The 23,664-nt window shown below is 50.5% G+C and overlaps 2 protein-coding genes and 1 long non-coding RNA gene across 6 annotated transcripts in view; 1 reads left to right on the top strand and 2 right to left on the bottom strand.

The window, feature by feature from the left end:
• Positions 1 to 334: 334 nt before the first annotated feature.
• On the bottom strand, positions 335 to 1,304 carry Atad3aos (ATPase family, AAA domain containing 3A, opposite strand). Its single transcript, NR_132632.1, has 2 exons — positions 1,210 to 1,304; positions 335 to 1,118 (listed from the first exon to the last, which is right to left on the bottom strand). It is a non-coding gene; the product is annotated as an ATPase family, AAA domain containing 3A, opposite strand (long non-coding RNA).
• The window catches only part of Tmem240 (transmembrane protein 240), a 28,007-nt gene continuing 4,677 nt past the window's right edge, over positions 335 to 23,664 (bottom strand). The window contains exons 3-5 of one of the 3 annotated variants that reach the window (XM_002729582.7): positions 22,514 to 22,722; positions 1,210 to 22,440; positions 335 to 1,118 (exon numbers count right to left, since the gene is read on the bottom strand). In XM_002729582.7, coding sequence (XP_002729628.4) covers positions 22,292 to 22,440; positions 22,514 to 22,722 — 358 coding nt within the window. In that variant the 3' untranslated portion in view covers positions 335 to 1,118; positions 1,210 to 22,291. The other 2 variants (XM_008764408.4, XM_063288670.1) reach the window with 2 other exon arrangements.
• On the top strand, positions 1,446 to 21,626 carry Atad3a (ATPase family, AAA domain containing 3A). Of its 2 annotated transcripts, none has more exons than NM_001034922.1 (16): positions 1,446 to 1,694; positions 5,319 to 5,395; positions 6,454 to 6,555; positions 6,870 to 6,929; positions 7,755 to 7,824; positions 8,730 to 8,895; positions 9,140 to 9,209; positions 10,625 to 10,780; positions 11,277 to 11,333; positions 11,600 to 11,725; positions 11,943 to 12,067; positions 12,790 to 12,841; positions 13,322 to 13,392; positions 14,423 to 14,590; positions 15,833 to 15,941; positions 20,927 to 21,626. In NM_001034922.1, exons 1-16 carry the CDS (start codon positions 1,493 to 1,495, stop codon positions 21,089 to 21,091), a joined length of 1,776 nt encoding a protein of 591 aa, NP_001030094.1. In that variant the 5' UTR covers positions 1,446 to 1,492; the 3' UTR covers positions 21,092 to 21,626. The 2 variants fall into 2 exon arrangements, 1 of the variants encoding a protein (NP_001030094.1); XR_001837838.3 differs by having other exon boundaries at positions 1,493 to 1,694; positions 14,423 to 14,537; positions 20,927 to 20,957.

Raw genomic sequence — 23,664 nt, 5'->3', positions numbered from 1 at the left:
GGTGTGTCCATGAAGTATAAGTGGGTGAACCTGTTGCTGTTTTTCATTAATATTTTTTAAAATGTATGTGAGTAAATATTGCTCTCTTCAGAGACACCAGAAGAGGAAATTCGATCCCATTACACCCCAGCTCCGAAAAAAAAAACAAAAAACAAAAAACCCTTAAACTTCTTTTTTTTTCCCCTTTCTTTTTTTCAGAGCTGAGAACCGAACCCAGGGCCTTGCGCTTACTAGGCAAGCGCTCTACCACTGAGCTAAATCCCCGACCCCTAAACTTCTTTTCCAGTCATTTAAAATTGTCTTTTGTCCAGTGTTAAAAACCAGTCCATACAAGTTTTGTGGACTCAACCAGTTTAATGAAAGATGCCCGGAACCAAGACGCTGACTTTGAGGAATGTGGGTTCCCTAGTGACAACTGCCTCTGTCCATGCTTGCTTCCTCTCGCCCAAAGGTTAGGTCAACCAGCCCCTAGGTTCAGAGCAGGCACCTGGCTCAGCAGGTTCCCAAGGAGCGCTTACTGGCTAACAACCACAAGCCTGGAGCACCAGCCCTCACTCTAAGTAGCTCAGTGTAGTGTGCCCTCTGCAGGCTTTGGGAGTCTGCTTGGCTTTCTGGCTTGTACTGCGAAGCAGCATGCCAATGGCCACAGTGGGTTGCCAAAACACCAAAGAGGAAGGGGCTCAGGATACCGCCTGAGCAATAGTAGCAGAAGCCTGCAGGACTGCTTGCCAACTGCGTCTAAGTCTCTGCCGTTATTCTCTCTTACTCTTATTCACGCTTGGCTGTAGGAACCACTGGCCTAGAGACGTAGAGACGCCTACAGATTTGCAAGAATTCGGCTCAGAGAAAGCGTGGGGTCACAGCAGGGTCAGGCGGGCAGTCTTGGGGCGCCGGGCTAGCGGCCTCACCCCGTTACCCCGCCCTTGAATGCCATGACCTGAGGCAACGCGAGTCCGGAAGAGATTAGCTCCGGGAGCCCCACCATCTCCTTCAGGTGTTCCCTTCCTCTCCTGCTCCTTAGGTGGGACTCACAGCAGAAGAGTTCCGACCCTCCGAGGTGTGAGTCCAGTGTCTCTGATCTTCCCTGGCCTCTGTGGCTGGGGCGTCTCCATTAATGCCTACAGTAACAGATACAGAACGGTCCGAGACCCATAGCAATAGCACCATTGCTAAAAGATGAGGACTTTTCTAGGATGAAGGTATACCCACCGCGAAAACTTTGTTCCTAGTCTCTTGGTCCAGGAGTTCCGTCCAGTTCCGCCTCCTTAGACTGCTGGACAAATCGCGCCTCCGATGCCAATGGCGTCCCTGCCTCAGCGGCCAATCCAGTGGCCGAGAGCCCCTTGGCCTTCCTAAGTTTCCGTTGTCGAGAAGGAAGGGGTGTGTGTCGCGCCTGCGCAGTTAGTCGCGCCCGCGGCGCGTGGTGATTGCTAGTAGTCCCGAGAGTCACGCTCGAGTACGGTCCACCGAGGGCGCGCGGAGCTTGCAGATCATGTCGTGGCTCTTCGGCATCAAGGGCCCCAAGGGAGAAGGCACAGGGCCTCCGCTGCCCTTGCCGCCCGCCCAACCTGGGGCGGAAAGTGGCGGCGACCGTGGTGCGGGAGATCGGCCATCGCCCAAGGACAAATGGAGCAACTTCGACCCGACGGGCCTGGAGCGTGCGGCCAAAGCGGCGCGCGAGTTGGAGCACTCGCGTGAGTACGCGGGCTGGGCTTGGCGGACCGCGGCCCTGGAAATGGGAGGTTCATCTCGGAGGCACTAGCTGCCTTTGCGACTTTGGTCCTCTTGACATCTTAGCAGCACGGTGGTCGTCTGCACGTATACCTTTCAGGTGACCTGAACGGCCGCTATGAGACATTTGGTCATAGCGGTCCTGCATTTGGGGAGACCCAGATCCTGCCACCCTCTTGCACTTGCGGCTGTCAACACGTAGGATGTAGGTGAGACCCTGTGCCAATGTTGGCCTTAGCTACCGCTGTGCTCTCTTGCCGCCTCCACGTGGTGTAGGCCAAAAGTCACAACCAGATCAGGCGATCCAGTGTCGTGGTAGTTGATAGTAATCTCCCACTTACTAAGGGGAGCATTTTCGAAAGGCGTTTGGTTTTAGCAAGAAGATAGATTTTGTGTTTATTATTGGATGATAGCATTCCACTGTGGAACATGAGGTGAGGGTGTCTGTGAAAGTGGATCCTCTCTGAGACAGGTTTTATCACTGACTGGATCCCAGAGCCCAGGACTTTTTGGTTTGATTTTGACAGTTTGTGCCAAAATGAAACATAAGGTAGATTTTTGCTTATTTTGTTTTGTTGGCTTGTTTTGTTGTTGTTGTTTTTATAAAGACTGTGCAGTCCTGGCTGAGACTCAGGTAGACCAGGCCGTCAGAGAAATCACAGAGATTCACCTGTCACCGCCTCCTGAGTGTTGGGATTAAGGGCATGTGCCACTCTGCCTAGCTAGTTAAAATCTTTTTAAGAGCCTAACATATGGGGCTGGAGAGATGGCTCAATGGCTAAGAGCACTTGTTGCTATTGTAGGGGACCTGTGTTCAATTCTGAGCACCTATATGGCAGCCCAAAACCTTCTGTAACCCCAGTCGCAGGGGTTCCAAGGACCTCTTCTCGCTTCTGAGGGTACCAGGCACGTCCATACTTATATGTGTATGTACAAAATACATATATAAAAATACATAAAAAAATTTCAAATAGCCTGAAATGTAGGAGGTGTTGAATAAATTCTGATTGAAGGATGTTGTCATTCTCGATTGTTTTTGTGCATGGATTCTGTTTTTTGAAAGATACAATAGAAAGCTATACTTTTTTTTTTTTTATTCTTTTTTTTTTTTTTCGGAGCTGGGGACCGAACCCAGGGCCTTGTGCTTGCTAGGCAAGTGCTCTACCACTGAGCTAAATCCCCAACCCCTATACTTTAAATAGATATAATATGCAGAGCCTCTGAGAGAGGGTCTGGCACTTGGTGAGTCAATTCTCTGCTCTTGTGGGGCAAAAAAAAAAGTCTTGATCTGGGTGTGGTGGCTGATGCCTTTCATTCCAACCCTTGGGAGGCAGAGACAGACAGATCTCTGAATCCGAAGCTGGACTGATCTATACAGTGAGTTCCAGGATAGTCAGGGTACTGGCAATGGTCTCTGAGCCCCACTGACTCAAATCTCCATATAGACATTCAAAGATGTGGGACCAGGATCACCTGTCTCTTGAGGCCCAGCAGAGCAAATAATTTTGTAAATGATCTATTATGTTTGCTAGATAATCTCAATGGTTGGGTTGAAATGAGAACAACTGGCTGGTTTTCAAGGCATTTCCAGTGTTAGAAGACTTGACAGATCATCCAATGTCTTGTTACACTGTTAGGTAGGGGACACTTCTTGTTAACTCCTGGGTTGGGAAGATCACTCTTTAGACACACCTAGAATTTCAGAGTTGAATCTTGGCTATTAGTCTCACTAATACAGGCCGTTACAGACTATGGGGAACAGCTGTTCCAGCCCTTCTACTCTTGACTACTCTATCCTGACTACTCTTGTAAGTAAATGCTCTCCAGATGCCTGCACTGGCAGCCCTGGAGCTCTTGCCCAGAACATTCCCTGCCTAGGTTCAGTGCCTGCTTTAACAGAGCTCTCTTTTCTGGGCCAGCAACAACTTCCATGGGTTCTGCATGTCCCTATCCGTGCCCTTTTCTTCTAGGGCAGTCTCAGGTGGGCACTGAACCTGTTCTGAAGTTTACCTGTTCTGACTCATTTCACAAGAAAATGGACTCAGAGGAGGTAGCCCAGCTTGCCAAAGCCACATGAAGAATAAACGGGAACTGGGGGTTGGCCCAGCTTTGTTGCCTGTGACATCTCCGTTCCTTCCTACTATGCTGAGATGAGGCCCCAACGAGTGCTTCTCTCCCCAGCCCTTTCCTGTCAGAGAGACATTGTGTTAAAGGCCCTTGTCATAGTCTGCTCGACTTGGGTTCGAAGCTTACTATTTGAATTGGTGTAGGGCTGTGCCTTGCTGCTGTTTCTCCTCAGGTGTTCATTCTTTTGTCTTCTGTCCTGGTCACTGAAGACCAGAGGGTCTAGAAGGAGATTGGCTTGGAAGGTCCTTCCCAAGTTCTGACACTGTTGCCCTTTGGTACAGTTCATGCCAAACTGCACCTTCTGTCTAAATTGATCCCAAATGTGAAGGCGTTGCCATGGTCATCTAAACCTGTGAAATGCTCAAACCATGCTGTCTCCCATCTTGGGCCATTTTCCCTCCCGATACCCTTATCACTAACAGTTGTAAAGCTCTGACTAACAATGTGATCTTTACGTTCGAAAGTAGCATGAAGAAATTGCAGCTGACTTTGAAGACTTCAAAAATATAAGAAAAGTCATGGGGATAGAATGTAAGGGTTAACAAAAGCAAGACCAGGACATTATTGTATTAAGTATGGGTTTCCTTGGTGATCTTCACTCCCACGGTTTTTGTTGTGTTGTTGTTGTTGTTGTCTTGTTTATTTTTGTGATAAACATTTTTTACAATAAACTATTAGTAATGGAAAACTATCATGAAGACCGCTTTAGAATGTAATAAAGTTTTCCCCACTAAGCATTGACAAACATCAGTGCTCCCTGACACACAAAACTTGTAGAAGATATTTATAACCAAGGTGCATTGTCTGATATCAGATTCTTTCTCATCCTTTTTTGCCTACATATTCTTTTTAAACATCCTTAATGGTTACAGATATAGACACCAGCTAGAGCTCTGCTTCCCTAATTGAAAAATGCCTGACCTGTTATTGTTTCACACCCTGATGCTGAATGAGTGTGCTGGTTTTTCTGATGGGTCTCTTGGCAATGAGATGATCCCCTGGGGGTAGGACTTTGAGCTCTTGCTAAGCTCTTACATGCTCCCCTCCAACCCCCAAAGTTTTATGGCTACTGGCTGTCCTCAAACTTGCTGTGCAGCTAAGGACGATCTGGGCACCTGATCCTTTGACATCCAACTTCCGAAACTAGGTCACAGGTATGTGACTCTTGATTGTGTGTGGTGCCGGGGAGCCTAGGGCTTTTCACAGGCTGGACGATGTATATACTTACCAGGCTCTCTGTTGGAGATGGGGCAGCAGCTTTGAAAGGAGTGGTTATTGTGAGTATGGACAGGGGTAGGCAATTGAGGCTGGCCGAGAAGGCACATGAATGACCAAAGACTGAGTGTTGTGGTTTCTCACAAAGCCCCTTGGCATGAGTGAGAGCTTCCATTCTTAGTCACACAGATATGTCCGTTGGCAGCATGCTAATTCCCTCTCTCCAACTCCCCTGTACTCTACAGGCCATGCCAAGGAGGCACTGAATCTTGCACAGATGCAGGAGCAGACACTGCAGCTGGAACAACAGTCTAAGCTCAAGGTGAGCTGTGGGCTAGTGCCATGAGGGTGTGAGAGGTCCCGTACACAGATGACTAGACTGTGGATGTGTCCTCCACTCTATGAAGGAATGGGGGGATGTAAGGGCTAGAAGCTGGGCATATATGGCTGTGACCCTGTGGTAGAGAGGTGTCTGAGAGGGAAGTTGTAGGTGAGGAGTGTCTGGATTTAAAGGCAAGGGATCTTTAAATTTTTAGGGTTTTGTTTTGTGATGGGGTCCCCCCCCCTTCTCTCTAAGACAGAGTTTCTCTGTATACCCCTGGCTATCCTGGTTTCACTCTATAGATCGGGCTAGCCTCAAAATCAGAGCTCTGTCTGCTGTACCTCGAGTGCTGGGACTATGTATTCCATGTTTCAGGATACCCCTGGCTGAGAGTTTTTCTATGTATCCCAAGCTGGCCTCAGACTCTCAGTGTTCCCTCTGTCTCAGCCTTTTTTTTTTTGGAGCTGGGGACCGAACCCAGGGCCTTGCGCTTCCTAGGCAAGTGCTCTACCACTGAGCTAAATCCCCAACCCCTGTCTCAGCCTCTTAAGTGCTAGGTTACAGGTACATGCCACCATGCCTGATTTTTTTAAATTGTATTTCTCTGTGCTCAGAAGAACCCTTGAAGCTGGACGAGGTCATACACGCCTTTAATCCCAACACTTGGGAGACAGGCAGGTGGACCTTTCGAGTTCCAGGACAGCCAGGGCTACACAGATATCCTACGTCGAAAAGCAAACAACAAAAACCAAAAAGAACACTTGATGCCAGGGATTTCCGTGAGCACAAAACAGGCTCCATCTTTAGTCCTTGATTATTGTACAACATGGTTGTAGCATGAGCTCAGGGTAAGAGGTGAATTACATCCTGATCTCTCTGGGCCTGGTCTTGCCTAGGGCTGTGAGCCCACTTAGGGGTATGCGGGCCTCCTGAAAGTGCCCAGCCTGTCGCATAGACCTGTCGGCATGCCCTTCGATGCTGTCATTGTATAATCTACAGCATGATGGGCTGGGCTGTGAAGGGCGTGAGTCTTACACAGGTTCTCCTGTGTTCCGTAGGAATATGAAGCTGCCGTAGAGCAGCTGAAGAGCGAGCAGATCCGCGTGCAAGCCGAGGAAAGAAGGAAAACCCTGAACGAAGAGACGCGGCAGCACCAGGCTGTAAGTACAGGCATGAGTGGGGGTGAGACGGTGGGATGCCCTCTGGATCTTTCGGTCACTGACTTGCCAAGGGTTTATTGAGTGGTGGCTGTTGTACTGAGACCTAGACCGCTACTGTAAAAATAAAAGACAACAGCCCGAGCCCATGGACTCCTTGGTCCAGAGCCACTGTGTATCCGCGTATTCCTAGAAGGTGGCGGCTCATCTGTAGCTGGCCTCAGCAGCCACTCCAGGGTAGGTCCAGATGGTGTTCTCTGATTCTTCCAGTGGCTTCTCCAGCCAGAGTGGGTCTTTACTTCTGTCCTCTTCCCTAGAGGGCCCAGTACCAGGATAAGCTAGCCCGACAACGCTATGAGGACCAGCTGAAACAACAGGTGAGCAAGGCATACCTCTGAGAGACATGCAGTGTTCTCGCCGTAACATAGGAGACTTTGCAGCTGAGTTTTGGACAAGAATACAAGTGTGGCCGTCCTGGGTGGATTTTCTCAGGTATCCCTGGCGTGTTCATGCTCATGGCCTGTGTGCTCAATGAATGTGCCCAGGAACACGCCTAAATGCAGAGGTGTGCTGTACATGTCGACATGTATACATGTGTATCCAAGCACACATATATATAAGCCTGTGCGTATAACTTCCTGTGATACTCCCACAGGAGAAGTGCATAGGATTTTTTTTGTAGTTACTCTTGAGGATTCTTGCTAGATGGACACCTGTGTAACTAGCAAGGTCAGTGAATGGTGGAGGACAGGGACCCTGGGCTGTCCAAAACCTAGATAGGCCTCCTTTGATCCATGCTGGCTCCCTGCTATAGGAGCTCGGCAGCTTCAGGCCAATGTTCCTGTTTTGTTTGCTGGGGCATCATAGCTGTTGATCTCAGTAGGCAGAGATCAGAATTCAGTAAGAGCAATAGAGCAGCAGAGCTAGAGGCCCTGGGGGTTTTGGAACCATACTGTGAGCTGCTATAAAGGCTGCTTCTGCCTCAGCAGGTGGGGCAGCTCTGAAGCCAGTCCCTTAATGTGTGCATGTCCTGGGTCTACATCAGATGTGTCCGCAGTGGAGTGTACCAGCTAGAGCCCCAAGAAAGTTGGGATTCCTCAGGTGGGCAGAAGCATTCCTGCTCAGAGCAGCTGCAACTTGTTGGCTTGTTTTTTGTTGTCTTTCTGATTTTCAAAAGCTTTAACTTTCATGTGACTTCTCAGCAACTTCTGAATGAAGAGAATTTAAGGAAACAAGAGGAATCTGTGCAGAAGCAGGAGGCCATACGGCGAGGTAGGCCGTCACCAAGGATGGGTGGCTTTGTTGGACATCTTAGCCCTTAAGAAATGCTCCCAGAGGGCTGGAGAGATGGCTCAGTTGTTAAGAGCACCCGACTACTCTTCCAGAGGTCCTGAGTTCAATTCCCAGCAACCTCATGGTGGCTCACAGCCATCTGTAGAGATCCGATGCCCTCTTCTGGTGTATCTGAAGACAGCTACAGTGTACTTATATATAATAAATCTTTAAAAAAAAAAAAAAAAGAAATGCCCCCAGAGACTCACCGACATCTCAGCTAAGGACTGCATTTATAGCATGTGCTTTGACACCAGGCACAGTGGATGTCTTGGTTTTACAGAACTAACTCTGGCCCTTGAACAGAAAGGTTTGGAACTAGTTGATTTGCATAGGAAAATTGCCCATGTTTAGCTCCTGTGGTAGAACTTCATTCATTAGCAGGCCATCCTGCCACTTTACACATATGTGTCCCAGCAGGGAGAAAGCTTCCTGTCTCAGGAGTCTGTCAGGAAAGGCTTGAGGCAATTTGTTGGTGTTTCTGTACAGTGACAGTTGGCTCATTGCTTGGTGTTTGGTTCTCATGCTGACAAATAGGTATATATTATAGAATCTTGTTACCTTTCTGGTATTCTGATAGTTAGATGTCAGTATAAGTAGGTTTCTGTCTGATTATCCACATTTTTGTTTGTTTTTAAAATACATCATCTGAAAGGTGGTCCAGGCCATTTCAGGGGTCCTCCATCTGCTAGAAGGGCGTGCTGTGATGTGTGGGTTGTTCACTGTAGCACTGTGCTGTCCCTGGTCCAGGCAATGTCTAGGTCTGTGTGTGCATGTCAGCAGTGTGGGCAGAGGCAGCCACAATAAGGGCTGGAGACCACTGTCCCTGCCTTTTTGTTGGACAGCCACTGTGGAGCGAGAGATGGAGCTGCGGCATAAGAATGAGATGTTGCGGGTGGAAGCTGAGGCTCGAGCACGGGCCAAGGCCGATCGAGAGAATGCAGACATCATCCGGGAACAGATTCGACTCAAGGCTGCTGAGCACCGCCAGACCATCTTGGAGTCTATCAGGTAAGGATGCAGCCAAAACTCAGTGCCTGCTGTCCTTGTGGTACCCAGCTCAAGCTAGTGAGTTACCGAAGGGCCTCCATTCTTCTTTATCCTGCAGCTCTTGGACCTGCTCTTAAAATAACAGCTCCACCTTGGTAGACTCGGCTTCTGAGACTGACCTGAGAGACTTAAAGGGCTTCATTGGTTTCTTTTTGACCTGGTCCAGTATCTCTTCTAGAAAGTCATGTGACTTTTCCCCATGCAGGACAGCCGGCACCTTGTTTGGTGAAGGATTCCGTGCCTTTGTGACAGACTGGGACAAAGTGACAGCCACGGTGTGTACTACCATATATCCCTAAGGGTGAGACTAGTGGGCAGCTCTAGGCCGCAGTCTCCAGGGACTTCCCTGTTACCTGCTGGCTGTGGGATACCTGATATCTTGCAGATACACTGGCCAGTGGTGTGGCAGCTCACATTAGGGACATGAGCTATAACAACTGTCTTTAAGAACTGTAGTGAGGGGTTGGGGATTTAGCTCAGTGGTAGAGCGCTTGCCTAGGAAGCGCAAGGCCCTGGGTTCGGTCCCCAGCTCCGGAAAAAAGAACAAAAAAAAAAAAAAAAAAAAAAAAGAACTCTAGTGAGACATGATAGAATATCTGGGCTCAGGGGTACTTCAGACAATTCAGTCTTACCGTATTCCATTTTGTGTTGCTCTAACAAGGTACCTAAGAAGGTTTATTTGGTGCTGGGAAGTCTGCGTAGTACCACCTAATGACTTCTAGGCCCCACTCTTGAAGGTTTTGCCAACTGCAGCATTGCATAAGACCGAGTATTCATCACATAAATCTTAGAGGGGCAGTTCACATCTAGTCATGGCAGTAGCAGCCTACCTTGAGGCTTCAAACTTCGAATCCAGGCACCGATATAGGAAAATGACTAGAGCTCACTCTCCAGTGTCCTTGGGAGAAGGTAGTGATAACTTTTTTAAAAAATAATTTAATTTTATTTTATGTGCATTGGTGTGAGGGTCTCAGATTAATTAGAACTGGAATTACAAACAGTTGAAAGCTGTCACGTGGGTGCAGGGAACTGAACCCAGGTCCTTGGGGGAGAACAGACAGTGCTCTTAACCACTGAGACATTTCTCCAGCCTTGGGATAACTTTTTTCTGCTTTTTTTTTTTCCTTCTTTCCTTCCTTCCTTCCTTCCTTCCTTCCTTCCTTCCTTCCTTCCTTCCTTTCTTCCTTCCCTCCTTTCCTCCTTCCCTCCTTCCCTCTCCCTCATTCCTTGCTTGAAACAGGCTTTCTCATTATATAGCTCTGATTTACATAGGGCTGGCTGTTTTGGAACTTGCTATGTAGACCAGGCTGTCCTCAAACTCACATAGATCCACCTGCCTTTACCTTCTAAGTGCTGGGATTAAAGGTGTTTGCCATTGCGCCTGGCTGCCTGGCATCTTTGACAGTGTATGCCAACTGCACAACTCCATGGGGGAGGAGGTGGTGCAACATAGGAGATGGGCTCTGACGTCTCAGGCTTCCTCAGGGTATCACTGAGGACTTCACGCTAAGTGCAGAGGACACTGTGGTGTAGAGGACACTGTGGTGCAGAGAGCCAGTGCACTGGCTGGCTGTGGTCAGGCATCCAACCATGCTCCAGTATAAGCAACTGTGGGTCCTTAGCTGTTCTTGGGGCAGCGGATGACCTGTGGGGCAGAGGTGCAGCATAGACTGCTGTTTGTCTGTCCCAGGTGGCTGGATTGACACTATTAGCTGTTGGAGTCTATTCTGCCAAGAACGCTACTTCTGTTGCTGGACGGTATATTGAGGCCCGATTGGGAAAGCCGTCCCTGGTGAGAGAGACCTCCCGTATCTCAGTGCTGGAGGCATTGAGGCATCCCATCCAGGTATGGCCACAGTAAGGGTTCAGGGTTCCACATCCTTGCCAGGTCTCTTCCCATATCACAAACAAGTGGTGTGCATTTTCTCTGTGGTTGATTTCCCTTTCGTGCCGGCATTGGTGTTTTCTCAACTGTGCTATATCAATGGGGCCTGTTAATCAGTGTTATCTAGTCATATAACTGTCCCAGGGTGAGCTCTTCATGACCTGAGCTTAGAGTCTGTCCTGCCATAGGAGGTGTGAGTGCAACATGGCATCTAGCTGCCTCCCTAGGCTCAGCTGCTCTCTGCTCTCTCTGACAGGCTTGGTCTCTGGCTTCAGCTGGGTCGCTTCAGATTTTCAGCACAGGTGGTTGGAAAGATAAAAATCTGTAGTAAACAACTGATCAGTCACCCAAGCCCCACAACAGGCACTGTTTTCTCAGCTTTTACAGTCTTGGGCTGTGTAGGGCAGTACTTCATGGTAGCTCATGTCGTGCCAACTATGGTGGTGTCCCCTACCAGGTCAGCAGGCGGCTGGTCAGCAGACCCCAGGATGCGTTGGAGGGCGTCATCCTCAGTGTAAGTTGCTGTGGCAGCTGTGATTTGGGAAGCCCTGTGGGCCCCGGGGAAGTTGAGCTGTTGTGTTTATGTGACCCTTGTGCCTGTAGCTTTGGGACCCTGAAATACATGTTATTGTCAACCAAACCTATATGCAGATACCCCCGTGGGCCAGTCTGGTATTCTACACTGGTAGGCTGCAGTAGAATGCCTGTGGTCCTTCCATGCCCTAAGGCTGTCTGTAGGCTGGGAGACCAGGTTCCCCAAACCTCATCTTGCTCTGGCAGCCTAGCCTGGAGGCACGGGTCCGAGATATTGCCATCGCAACAAGAAATACCAAGAAGAACAAAAGCCTGTACAGAAACGTTCTGATGTATGGGCCACCAGGGACTGGCAAGACACTATTTGCTAAGGTAAAAATTCCTGGCTGTGAAGGCGGGACTGGGTTCTGCTAGGCATCTCAGCCTTGGGCAGCCTCTGTCACTGGTTCTTAGAGCACTGCAGTGCATTCAGGGGCACCAGCTCTGATGGTGGGGGACTGTCTGTGCTAGGCAGGGTTGGCTGGTGGAGCTGTAGGGTTGGGACTCTGGAGGGAACATCTGCTCTGTTTCCCCACCCCTCTCTGCCCAGAAACTCGCACTGCATTCAGGCATGGACTACGCCATCATGACAGGCGGGGACGTGGCCCCCATGGGGCGGGAGGGTGTGACTGCCATGCACAAGGTCTTCGACTGGGCAAGCACCAGCAGACGAGGGTGAGCATGTAACCCTATGTACATAGGTTTCTACTCCTAGGGACCCACCAGGCACCTAGCTAAGGCCCTGATGTTTCCCTACTTTCCTGTCCTTGATGTTGTGTGGGAGTCCATGGGTAGCCTCTTCTGAAGACAACTAGGGATGAGTGCTTACACTGAAGGGTCCATTAGAGAAAATGTCATGCTGAGGGTAGACAGAAGGCTTCTGGTACTAGGGTGCTGCCAATCAGATATACTTACTGCCAGGAGTGAAGAGCTAGCTCAAATGGGGAAGGGAATAGTCCTAGGTCTCCTTGACTATGTTGGACCCTCTGAGAGTTGGCTGAGAATGTCACTTCAACCCATGCAGTGTGTGTGGCCAGAGGTCCCTGGCATTGCTACTATGCTGTGGTATGTCCTTTCCTTTGGTCTCTGCCATTTCACCCTGAATAACCACTTCTTTCTGATGCTGAACACAGGCGTCTCAGCTCTTACTCTGACTAGCCTTGAGTGAGACCTGGGGGCAGGAGAAGCATGTGCCATTTGAGCCGCAGTTGGGCTTTAGTATGGGGATCCTGGAGGCTGTGAGCTCTGTTTTTACTGGGCCAGCATGACCTATGCTCTTGCTGGGGGGCAGCTTCTCTCAGAGATATGCTCTGTACTTCCTGTTGCTTCTGGGACCTTCCTGATGTTGGCTTGCGGCATTCAAGCATCCCCTTGACTGACCACTCTCTGGTTCACAGCCTCCTGCTCTTTGTGGATGAAGCAGATGCCTTCCTCAGGAAGCGAGCAACTGTGAGTGTTCTGGAATCCTGTCTGTCTTTGGGAACTGGTCAGAGCCGGGTGCTTTAGGCCAATCTAGCAGAGGACCAGCCTAGAGGTTGCTATGCCCGGAGCACAGAAAGGCTAGGCCTTTGTGCTGTACACGCTGAGGCTGCACACGCTGAGGCTGTACACACTGAGGCTGCACATGCTGAGGCTGTGCACGCTGAGGCTGCTGTTTAGTTGCTTTTCCTTCTAAGTGTGGGAAGTTTGTGGTAGAACCAGGGTCTTGGGGATGCCTAAGGTAACATGTCCCCCTCATACACCACACCTGCCCTCTATAGTGATTCTGAATCAGCAAGAATCCAGGGTTTGGTTGTCAGGTCAGGCTTGTGTTCCTAGCCCCTGCCTTTCCCTCCCAGCAGTGTCTCCTGTGGACACTTTAACTTGGCCGTGTGCAGAACTGCTGCTCAGGCTAGAGAATGATGCTGAATGAATGTTTTCTTTCTGTAGGAAAAGATAAGTGAAGACCTCAGGGCTACTCTGAATGCATTCCTACACAGGACAGGACAACACAGTAATAAGTAAGTACAGCCCTGCCCCTCGCTCTCTGTGCAGAGTACTTCTGGGCATCGTTACTTCTTGGTCCTCACAAGGGAGCTAAGGCATAACTGACACACCATCATGTATGCGGTGGGCCACTGTCTGAGCCCACTGTCTTCATGTTTCTACCTGCGAAGGGCTCTTAAAGGCCCGTTTCAGAAAGGCAATAATGAGATCTGAGAAAGTCAGCTGGGTTAGTCCCTGTCAACAAGGCCACCCAGTTTGAACATTGCCTCATGCCTTTGACATCCAGCTGTGCACGTGCGGCTGAGCCAAGACTTCTGTTACTGAATGTGTCTTAAGACTGTTTGCAGGGCACTAGCACCTAGGCCTGAGCCCAGAGAGCATTTGCTCTTCCTGGGAGCTGATCCCAAGTGTCATGTGGTGAAAGAATGGGGCCTTGGTCTTTATCTGTGGGACTGGGACTGGGACTGGGGTAACATCTAGGCCTTGACAGAGACCCCAGTAAGAGTTGGCTCCCAGGATTTTGTCCAAAAGCCATTGGCAGGGTCAGTGCCTATGGTCAGATAAGCTTCTCTCATCCAAATGCCCTAATTCTGTTCTTAGCTTGGTCATCATTAGGGTAGGACCCAGCCTTTTAGTAAGTATGTGGCCATTTTACACAAACATCCCCTTACTCACTGTGGTCATGGCCTGGCCCAGGGCTGTTGGGAGAAAGTGATTTGAGGGCAACAACAGAACCTGAGGATACTGGCAACCTTTCTCGTAGTTGTAGCGATGGCCTGGTAGGCCTGGGCTTTCCTGAGTTAAAAAGCTGTCAGGGGCGACAGGCACATCTCAGTGATTGAACACTTGCCCAGCAGCCTTGAATTTCTGGATTCAAACCCCATCTCTCAAAAACCAAACAAACATGGAAGGGAAGGGAACAAGGAAAGGGAGAGCTGCCAGGTCACATCCGCCTATCAGATTTACCTGAGGAGCCATAGGAGACCCTTCAGCCCGAGTGACTCGTGATTGGACAAACCCTCAGCGTGCACTTTGTGGCTGCAGGTTCATGCTGGTCCTGGCCAGTAACCAGCCTGAGCAGTTCGATTGGGCCATCAATGACCGCATTGACGAGATGGTCTGCTTTGCCCTGCCACAGCGGGAGGAGCGGGAGCGCCTGGTGAGAATGTATTTTGACAAGTATGTCCTTAAGCCGGCCACAGAAGGAAAGCAGTAAGTGTCCAGCCCCGTGGGGTTCCCCTTACTGACCTGGAACCTGTCTGAGTGCTTCATTGCTTCATTTCCCTGGGGTTTAGGCTGTCTGTGAGGGGTCACATGCTCACATGTGCCCTGGCAAAGGTGGTTCTGTCATGTCAGCCCTTCTCTTACTGCTCTTTATGGGAGGACTGCGGCAAGCCTGCCCCAACAGCCCATTCCCACATTTTAAGTGCCTGAGTGATGAACCCTAGGTGTCAGGAGAATGCGGTGCCCTCCACATGGTACCCACATTGACTGAGCCACTGTAGCAGGTTTGGAGGTTGCAGTTACCACCCTCGGCCCTGACTAAGTGTGGCATGGCTTTCTCCTGTCCAGCTGCATACCTGCCCTGCCACTCCTTGAAGCTGCTCTGCAGCTGTGTAGGGACAGGGAGGAGCTGCACTCTAATGAGGAGGCCTAGCCCTGCACTCTAATGAGGAGGCCTAGGTTCAGGCCCGCACTGCTGTACACTTCCCATACCTCCCCTCAGCAGAGGCCGCTCTGCTCTCCCCTCAGCAGAGGCTGCTCTGCTTTCAGCCGTCTCCTGGGGCCCAGGCTCCATGGCACTCAGACTCCACGTCCTGACCTGAATCCCTCCCACTGCCTGTTGCCTTTTATGTTCTGGAGAAAACATGGCTTGGCCCTGCTGTTTCCTATGGGCCCATCCTCCACCCTGCTGGTCAAGTCCCCTGCCTCCCGCCAGCCTCAGGTCCCAGGCCCAGCTTAGGAATGCAGCCTCTATTCATGTTTTGTGTGTTTCCGTAGCTCTTGGTCAGATGTCATTGCTGGGAGTTTGGGTTCAGGGCTCTTAGCTATTAGCTGTTGTATTTCTTACCTGGAGGTCTACCTGCTCCCTTACAATTTCATCATTGGCTGAGCATTTAACTGTACCTGCTCTCTGGGTGCTGAGTGTGTAGTTGTGGGCTGGGTCTAGTAAGTAGGCGTGAAGGCAGATTGGGAGAGTATAGCTCCATCTGCCAGCCCTGCCTGGCTCCAACCTGGCATCTCCTGCGGGTCAGGAAGGAAGGCTGAGGATATCCGGCAAAGTTTACCTCATCCAACTACGTCTGTACAAAAAAGCCCACCCACTAATGGTGCCCAGTTCAGGTAGAAGCATCTGATACGGTGTGATCTTGGGCAGCTTTGCTCTCCAATCTCCCCAGCCCCCTTTGTGTAGAGCCATGGCAGCCCAGACCCACTTGGGAACTTTTCCTCCAGACGCTTGAAGGTGGCCCAGTTTGACTACGGAAAGAAGTGCTCAGAGGTCGCCCAGCTGACGGCGGGAATGTCAGGCCGGGAGATAGCTCAGCTTGCCGTGGCATGGCAGGTGAGTTCAGATCCTAGAACCCAGCCCACTCTGAAGTCTTGTCCTACTCTTCTCGTCGTTGTGAGTTGTATGTCGAAGGATGTTCCAAGCATGAATAGACATGTGCCCCTGGGTTTTCCTGAGACTACCTCAAGAGCTAATGAGTCACTCATGGGAGGATGGGGTGACACTATCACTAGCCCAGCATGTTCTGGCCCAAGTCTGGAGCCCTGTCGTAGGCTTAGGTGGAATGTCAGGTGCTAGGGCGGATGCGCAGAGTCTCTGGGGACATCTAGGGGCTGCTGCTTTCGGTTTCTGTCAGACAACTGCAGACAAGTTCAGATCAATGGCTGTGTACTTCTTGGGTATTTGGTTTTTTTTTTTAGGACATGTGCATGTTAAAGTTGGGCAAGAGGGCAGGCACGTTCCTCCTGAAACTAGACAAGGGTGTTGTTGGCTCAAGGCATAGGCCACAGTGGCCTATTGTCATTCCCTAAAATCGTGTGTGGTTTTTGGTCTTGTGGCAGGTGATTTAGAAATTTTAATTCTTTTTTTTTTTTTTTTTTTTCTTTTCATTTTTTCGGAGCTGAGGACCGAACCCAGGGCCTTGCGCTTGCTAGGCAAGTGCTCTACCGCTGAGCTAAATCCCCAACCCCAGGAATTTTAGCCTCCAGTATGGTCAAGAAAAGTCATGTTGATAGGATGGAGGGTGCTATGGACATCTCAGACTTCGTGCCAACTTTCTCTAACCAAATGACAGCCTAGCCACTTAAACTTGGCAGTGCTATTCTAGCACTGCATAGGACAGTCCTATTTAGCTTTGGATTTTTTCTTTCTTTCTTTTTTTTTTTTTTTCTCGGAGCTGGGGACCAAACCCAGGGCCTTGCGCTTGCTAGGCAAGTCCTCTACCCCTGAGCTAAATCCCCAACCCCTTAGCTTTGGATTTTGTGGCTACTAGGTACAGTAGGACATATAAGCTAGCTTAGCTGCTGCAACTTACATCTCAGAGGCAGCACCCTGTGGTCAAGGGCTCTGCTCTGCCCTTGCTCAGGGTCTGTTCCTACAACCGATGGTGGAGAACAGGGAGATTGGCACAGTACAGGGGGTTTGCTTAAAAACCTAGAGGTTGTCTTTCCACATTTCTGGAAACTGAAGTACAAAGACTAGTAGCTATGTGGTCAGACCTTGAAGAAGGCTCTTTCCTGGCTAATAGAGGTCAAGGTTTTGCTGGGTCTTCATATGATACACAGCATCTGTGAGCTTTTTTGTCTTGTGCATGAATTCCAAGGAATCAGGGATTCTTTCTGTGCCCTCATTTCATCGAACTTACTTCCTCTGAAGGATGATCTCTAAATATATACTATGAGGATCTCAGACCTTTGGTGTGTTAAATATCACGGTGCAATACACTGAGCTTGTCCCAGCAGGTTACCTGGCTCACAAACTTTTCACCAAGATGGCTCACCTCTCTCGCTTTAGTGTATTGTCAGAGGAGCCACAGAGCAAGGAAGGCTTTACAAGGGAGAGCTAGCTGGGCATGTTCCCTGAGGGTCCTGGCAGTTGGTCAGAGTGACTGACTCTGGCAGGTTCATCTAGTCTGTCCTCTGGAGAGGAACAGGAACTACAGGAGAACTGCCCAAGGTGCTGCCTAGGTCCTGCCAGCCATGGAATAACACAGACCTGGATGCTGTTGCCTTTTACCCTAATCCCCAAAGGACTCCTGCATACGCACACCACACAGATCCTTCCTTGCAGCCTCTATCTTCCATGCATCTCAGGATAACACAAGTTCCTGCCTTTGCAATATCCTTTCTAGGAATTTGCTGTGTACATGTACACACACACACACACACACACACACACACACACACACACACACACGCACACCCTTTAACATAGAGTACTACCTTAACCACCTTGTTTTTGTTTTTCTGGGTAGTTCTGGCTATCCTAGAACTCTCTAGAACAGGCTGGCCTTAAAGGTGTGCATCACCATACCTGTTTTGTTTGTTTGTTTGTTTGTTTGTTTGTTTTTGTTATGTGGGGTGTTTTTGTTTGCATATATGTCTGCATACCATGTGAGAGTCTGGTGCCTGGAGAAGTCAATAAAGGATGTGAGAGGCCCTGGGATTGGAGTTATAGATGAGGTTGTGGGCCACAAAGTGGGAGCAGGGGACTTGACCCTGGGTCCTTTGGAAGAACATCCAGTGCTGTTAACACTGTCCTCTTTCAGCCTTGAAGTTGTGGAGTTTTAGTTTTCGAACTGAAGGGGCTATTCTCCTTGCATAGTGTTGATATTAACCTCTTACCAGATTTGTGATTCACAAATGTTTTCTTCCGTTGGATAGATTGTCTTTTCATTCTCATTTGGTTGTTGTGGAACTTGGTGTGGAGACCAGGCCAGCTACAAATTCATAGGGAACCATCTGCTTCTGTCCTGTGTACAAAGCTTTTACATTGATAGAGTCTGATTTACCTATTTTCTTATTGTTGTCTGTCATGTCCTGTTTAAGAAACCATTACCAAGCAGAATATGATGGCACACACCTGTGATCCCCAGTACTTTGGAAGCCGAGCCAAAGGATTGCAAGTTCAAGATCAGCCTGGGTGACACAATGAAATCCTATCTTAGCATTTAAAACTGAAGTGAGGCTGGGATGTAGGGTGATAGGAATGTCTGCCTACAATGTGCATTCCTGGGCTTAATGCCCTGCATTACAGAAAATGAGAAATACTGAAGTATTTGATGGTGTGCCCTTGGTGGGGAGGGCCACATGTGCTTTTGTTTGTTGAGACATGGTCTCTATCCAAGCTGGCCTTGAATTCTCTTAAAACTCTCCTGCCTCAGTCTCCCAAGTGTTGAGATTACAGATGTGTCCCACTGGGCTGGTCTCACTGACTGGGCTGGCCTGCAGCTCTCAGGGCTTAGGCATCAGGTTCTGATTGAGGACTTTGCAACCCTGCTCATCAGGACTGCTGGTCTGTGCTGTCTTCATCTGGCTTTGATGTCAGGGGGGTGGTGATAGTGTGGGGGATAATAGTGCTTCTCTCCCTTCCCTTCATAGTTGAGGGTTTGAGGAAGATCAAGACTATTTCTTGAAATATCTTAAGATTTTTTTTTATTGTATGAGTATGTGTAATATGTCGTATGTATTTTATGTGTATGCATGAGTGCCTGTATATGTTTATGTGCACTATGTGCATGTCTGGTGCCCATGAAGGCTAGATGACGATATGCGGCTGGTACACACCTTTATATCCAGCAGGGGCAGAAGCAGGCAGATCTGTATGAGTCTGCAGTCAGCCTAGTCTACATAGCAAGTTCCAAGCCAGCCAGTTTTATAGAGAGACCCTGTCTTAAAACAAAATACGAAAGAGTACATTGATCCCCCTGAAGTTACAGGTACTTGTGAGCCACTAGTGTTGGTGCTAGAAACCGAACCTGGGTCTTTGTCAGAGCAGTAAGTGGTGTTAACTACTGACCTCCTGTTTACTCATTTTTGAACTGGGGTCTTACAATGTTGCTTAGCTTGGCTTTGAACCTCACAGTCAAGCAATCCTACCTCAGCTTCATGAGAAGCTGGTAGTACAGGCGAACCACTATACGTGCTTAAACTTAAGGCATTTGAACAGTTTTAGATTTACAGAAAGTTGCAGGATAGAGCAGAGATGCTCGTCTCTGGCAGGCTGTGAGTCTGGCAGGCTGTGAGTCTTGCTGTTCCACAGCACTGCTTTCCCCCACCTTGGCTTGCTTGTAACCCAGGGTCCAGCCCAGGATACCCACAGCATGCGCCTCATGTCTGTCTTATGTGTTCCACCTGACCTGAGCTCCTAGGCTAGCTGGTGGGTGAGCTCTCCTCTGCTAGGCCTTCGGCAAGGTATAGCCACTTAGAGAAAGCTGCCACCCAGCCCAGCCAGCCAGGGCTCCCGGTGTATCTGCCACCTTGCTTTTGGCCTTGGGTGAGCTCAAGCTGGCCAAGAGTATCCTTGGCTTCCACCACCTCTCAGAGTTGGTGGTCTGGTTCTAGGGTCAAGACCTCCTCCTCAGTGAACCATAGGGCCCTAGGTCTTCTGTCCCTGGTTTTCCTGCTTATGCAGAGGACACAGAATACCATTATGGTCATCTTCTCCCAGGTGACAGTGTCTTGGCAGAACTGTTAAATATGACTCTGCGTCCTGTTCCTTTACAGTGTGTCCTAGTGCTCTGGGTGGAAAATCCTCTGCCTGGAATGTTCCCTCCATTGCATTCAGCTTTCTCTATACCTTGTGCTGATGCCTTTCCTAGCATGCTCTGCTTCATGCAGAAAACCAGCAGGAGCATGGTCTCAACCACCTGTGAGCTCTGGTCCCTTTATAGTGTCTAAAGGGTGCAACTTGACCAGTTCAAACTCCTGCTGGCTAGTCCTGGAGTGCCATCCTCGGGGAGGATAAAGAAGTGAGGGGGTCATTGTCATCCAGTGGGAGTACATGTAAAAAGGAGCAACTTGTCCAGAGAGGACCACTTGGCTCTGATTGGAGAAACCTCACACTAACATCATACACCCCAGGATGGGGGCCTGGCAGCAGCAGCCACTGTTCAGGGGGCCTGTAGGGTATACAAGTGTGTAGGGTATACAAGTGTGTAGGGTATACAAGTGTGTAGGGTACACAACTGTGTAGGGTACACAACTGTGTAGTCTGGCCTGAGTGGTTGCTATGTGACCTGGTGTACGCACACCTGATCTGGGAAGTGGAGCCGGAATAACTTAGGGGCTTATGAGGGTTTTGCATTCTGTGTCCTGCTCAGAGGGAGTTACCTTTATGTATACAGAGGGGAAACTGCTCTGTTCAGGCTTTCTGTTTTAGAAAGTTATTGAGAAATTTAACAGCACTGGGCTATGGGCCCACTAGTGCGCTCAGGTGTGCCTGTGTGCTAGTGCCTAAGGTGGCCTCTGGGTCTAGATTGAGGGCCTTGGCTCCCTGGGTAAGCAACTAGCCTTCTTTCCTCTGCACCCTCTCTCTGCCAGGCCATGGCATATTCGTCTGAGGATGGGGTCCTCACGGAGGCTATGATGGATGCCCGTGTGCAGGATGCTGTCCAGCAGCACCAGCAGAAGATGCAGTGGCTTAAAGTAGAGAGACCTGACTCTGAGGCCAGCAAGCCACCACATCCGTCACTCCTCAGCTGCTGAGCTGGACCTGGACACCTCGTACACCTAACGGGACAGCCAGTCTCTATGACCACACTTACTGCTCCTCCCTTTCCTGTCTTCTTTGACCTCTGTAAGAGGCCATCATTGCCCCAAATGCCTCTGCCGAGCTGTGGGGTGCTGGAGGTGTCAGCTTCTCTGCCTCCCACACCTCCTAGTCTGTCTCTCTGCGTGCTGGCAGAGGGAAGCATCTGCCTTTCTGTACCTCAGACTGGCGAGACGCGTCTACAAGCCCAGAGCAGAGAGCACGCAGAGCGCCGTACCACAAGCCAGTGGCTATGCCAGCAGGACTGGGGCCTTCAGGGACCAGGCTAAAGGAACAGAGGGCCCTCTGCGTCCTGGACATTACTCCTACCGTACACACATCTGTGCCAAGAATTGGCCCAGTCCTTACTTGGTAGAGTGGATCTGGTGCTAGACAGCCTTGGCTGGTGGCATCCGAGAATCAGAGCTACCGCCATCCCCTTGACTGGATCTGGGCCTTTTAAATCCAGAATCTAATAAAACTGTGACTGATTTGCTGTTTTTGCTTGTTGGCTAAGGTGGGGGTCTAGATGAAGGGACCTCAATAGCCCCTGGGGATAGAGATGACAGGAAGAAGCACAGGCTGGAGCTTTCTGGAGAATTTACTGGCCAGGCAGGGTGGGCTTCACAGTGAGGGCTGGGACACCTGGGGCCACCACATCCTTATTGCTGCTAGGGGCCCGCCCCTCCAGTCCCACCCTCCAGTCGCACACGCCCCATGCACATGCTCCCGTGTGCAGATGGGCGCAGGCCCTGACACATCCCTCCCCTCCAGACGGACGGATGGACAACAGGTGCTCAAGAAACAGTGCTTTCACTGAGATGTGGCTTTAGGCTAGTGTGGACCAGGCCAAGCCTCTCCCCACTATGGACCCACCACCCCTGGCCCCAGCACCTCTGAGAGCCTGCCTTTGTGTCCTGCTCACTGTGGAGACCAGGCTGCTGTCCCTGAAGCCCAGAGGCCAGCCCCACCCCAGCCCCCACCCAACCCCCTTTATAAAAAGAAGAGACAGCACCTTCCACTGGATTTGCCTGCTGGCCACAGCCCAGCTGGCCACAGCCCAGCATACCCTGGGCCTGAGGCCGCAGTCCCATCTTGCCAGCTGGGCGTCCACGAGGTCCCTTTACATGTGCACAGCAGCCCCGAGTCCTGGGCACTCACAGGTGCCGGGGGCTGGGGTGGCCGTTGTGGTAGAGCTTCTGCTTCACGTGCACCATGTTCCCTGTAGGCTCCTCGAAGGGCCTGTGTGGCCGCCGGCCCAGCTCCCGCAGGCTGCACAGCTTGGGCAGCCAGGTCCACGAGCCATCTGCAGGGGGACAGGGCAGTCAGGTGGCCGGGCTGGGCCAGAAGTGGTGCCCGCAGCAGCGCGAGGCACTCACCATAGCGCCGACCAGCCCTCCAGGCGCGCACAGCACAGTGCAGGACACCATCCATCCACACCAGGAACCAGCTGATGCAGAAGCCCAGCAGCAGGCCCAGCATAAGGTCGATCTCCTGCTTGGTCACATTGTCTGTCACAAAGTAGTTCTCAGAGGCGTCCACCACCGACTGGTCCCCGTCGTATGGGATCACGTAGTGAATGTGGTGCCTGGGGGCGGCAGGGTGGGCTGGCACCTCTCCTGCCAACCCTGGCCCAGCCTTCCCCAGGTCCGTGCTGGGCTGGCTAGGGGACCCAAAGTGGGTGGCTTGATTCCTATGGGCCACCCTGGGAAGTTCTCTGAAGCAATCCCCGTGTGCTGGGTTGGGAGGGGAAACAGCACCCCCAGGCCCAGATCAGGTCACCTGGCAGAACTGCAGGGAATGGTGAAGACAGTAGCCCTGGAGATCAGGAGTGAGGTTCAAGGAGGGTAGGAATGGCTGGGACGAATGTCCACCCAATACTCCATCCTTCCAAAGGTCCCTGTAGCAGGTTTCACATTCACCTACTGGCCCCGAGGGTCTGCCAAGGTCTTAGCACAGCCAAATGACCAAGGCCCACCAGGCATGCTCCTTGGCCTCCACGTAATGCTCTCAGGAGGCCAGGAACAAGACCAGTGATTGTTCTTGTTCCCCTGCCACAGTCACTGCCTTGGGCCTCTGGCTTTAAATATCTACCTTGTGCTCATTCTGCTGGAGGTTTGAGGGGTCTTTCCTCTCCCCTCATTCATGCCCCCCACAGATCACATGTCTACCATACACTTAGTGTTCTTAGAATAGTCCAAGTTGGACAGGTTTTAGAGCCCTCTCCTAGGTATAAGTACCCACTATGGCCCTGGTCTCGGTGCTTCTTTGCTTCCTTACCCTAGCTGGTTTCTTGGAACTGCTCATTGCTTTCATGCCCTGGATCACCTCTGCTTACACTAGAGTTCCCACATGGTTCCTGCTGGCTGCTCATCCCCCTTTTCAGAGCTGTTTGAACACCACCACTTCCAGGAAGTCCTTCTATCCTGTTCCAGGAGGAGTGGACCACCTGATGGTCCACTCCAAAATCAGCAGTCTGGATGTCGGGATCCACTGGTCTGGATACCAAGGGTGCCATGGGACCACATTC

The sequence above is a fragment of the Rattus norvegicus genome, chromosome 5 (genome assembly GCF_036323735.1).
Source record: "Rattus norvegicus strain BN/NHsdMcwi chromosome 5, GRCr8, whole genome shotgun sequence".
NCBI lineage: Eukaryota > Metazoa > Chordata > Mammalia > Rodentia > Muridae > Rattus > Rattus norvegicus.
The sequence above is the reverse complement of the archived record's forward strand: the minus strand, read 5'-3'. Positions and strand labels throughout refer to the sequence as shown.

What these genes read in the sequence shown, in the direction of transcription:
- Atad3a (NM_001034922.1), top strand. Translation starts at nt 1,493, where the DNA reads ATGTCGTGGCTCTTCGGCATCAAGGGCCCCAAGGGAGAAGGCACAGGG. An exon ending in GCAAGCACCAGCAGACGAGG is followed by an intron (nt 12,068 to 12,789) that starts GTGAGCATGTAA and finishes TCTGGTTCACAG; the next exon opens with CCTCCTGCTCTTTGTGGATG. An exon ending in TCCTCAGGAAGCGAGCAACT is followed by an intron (nt 12,842 to 13,321) that starts GTGAGTGTTCTG and finishes TTCTTTCTGTAG; the next exon opens with GAAAAGATAAGTGAAGACCT.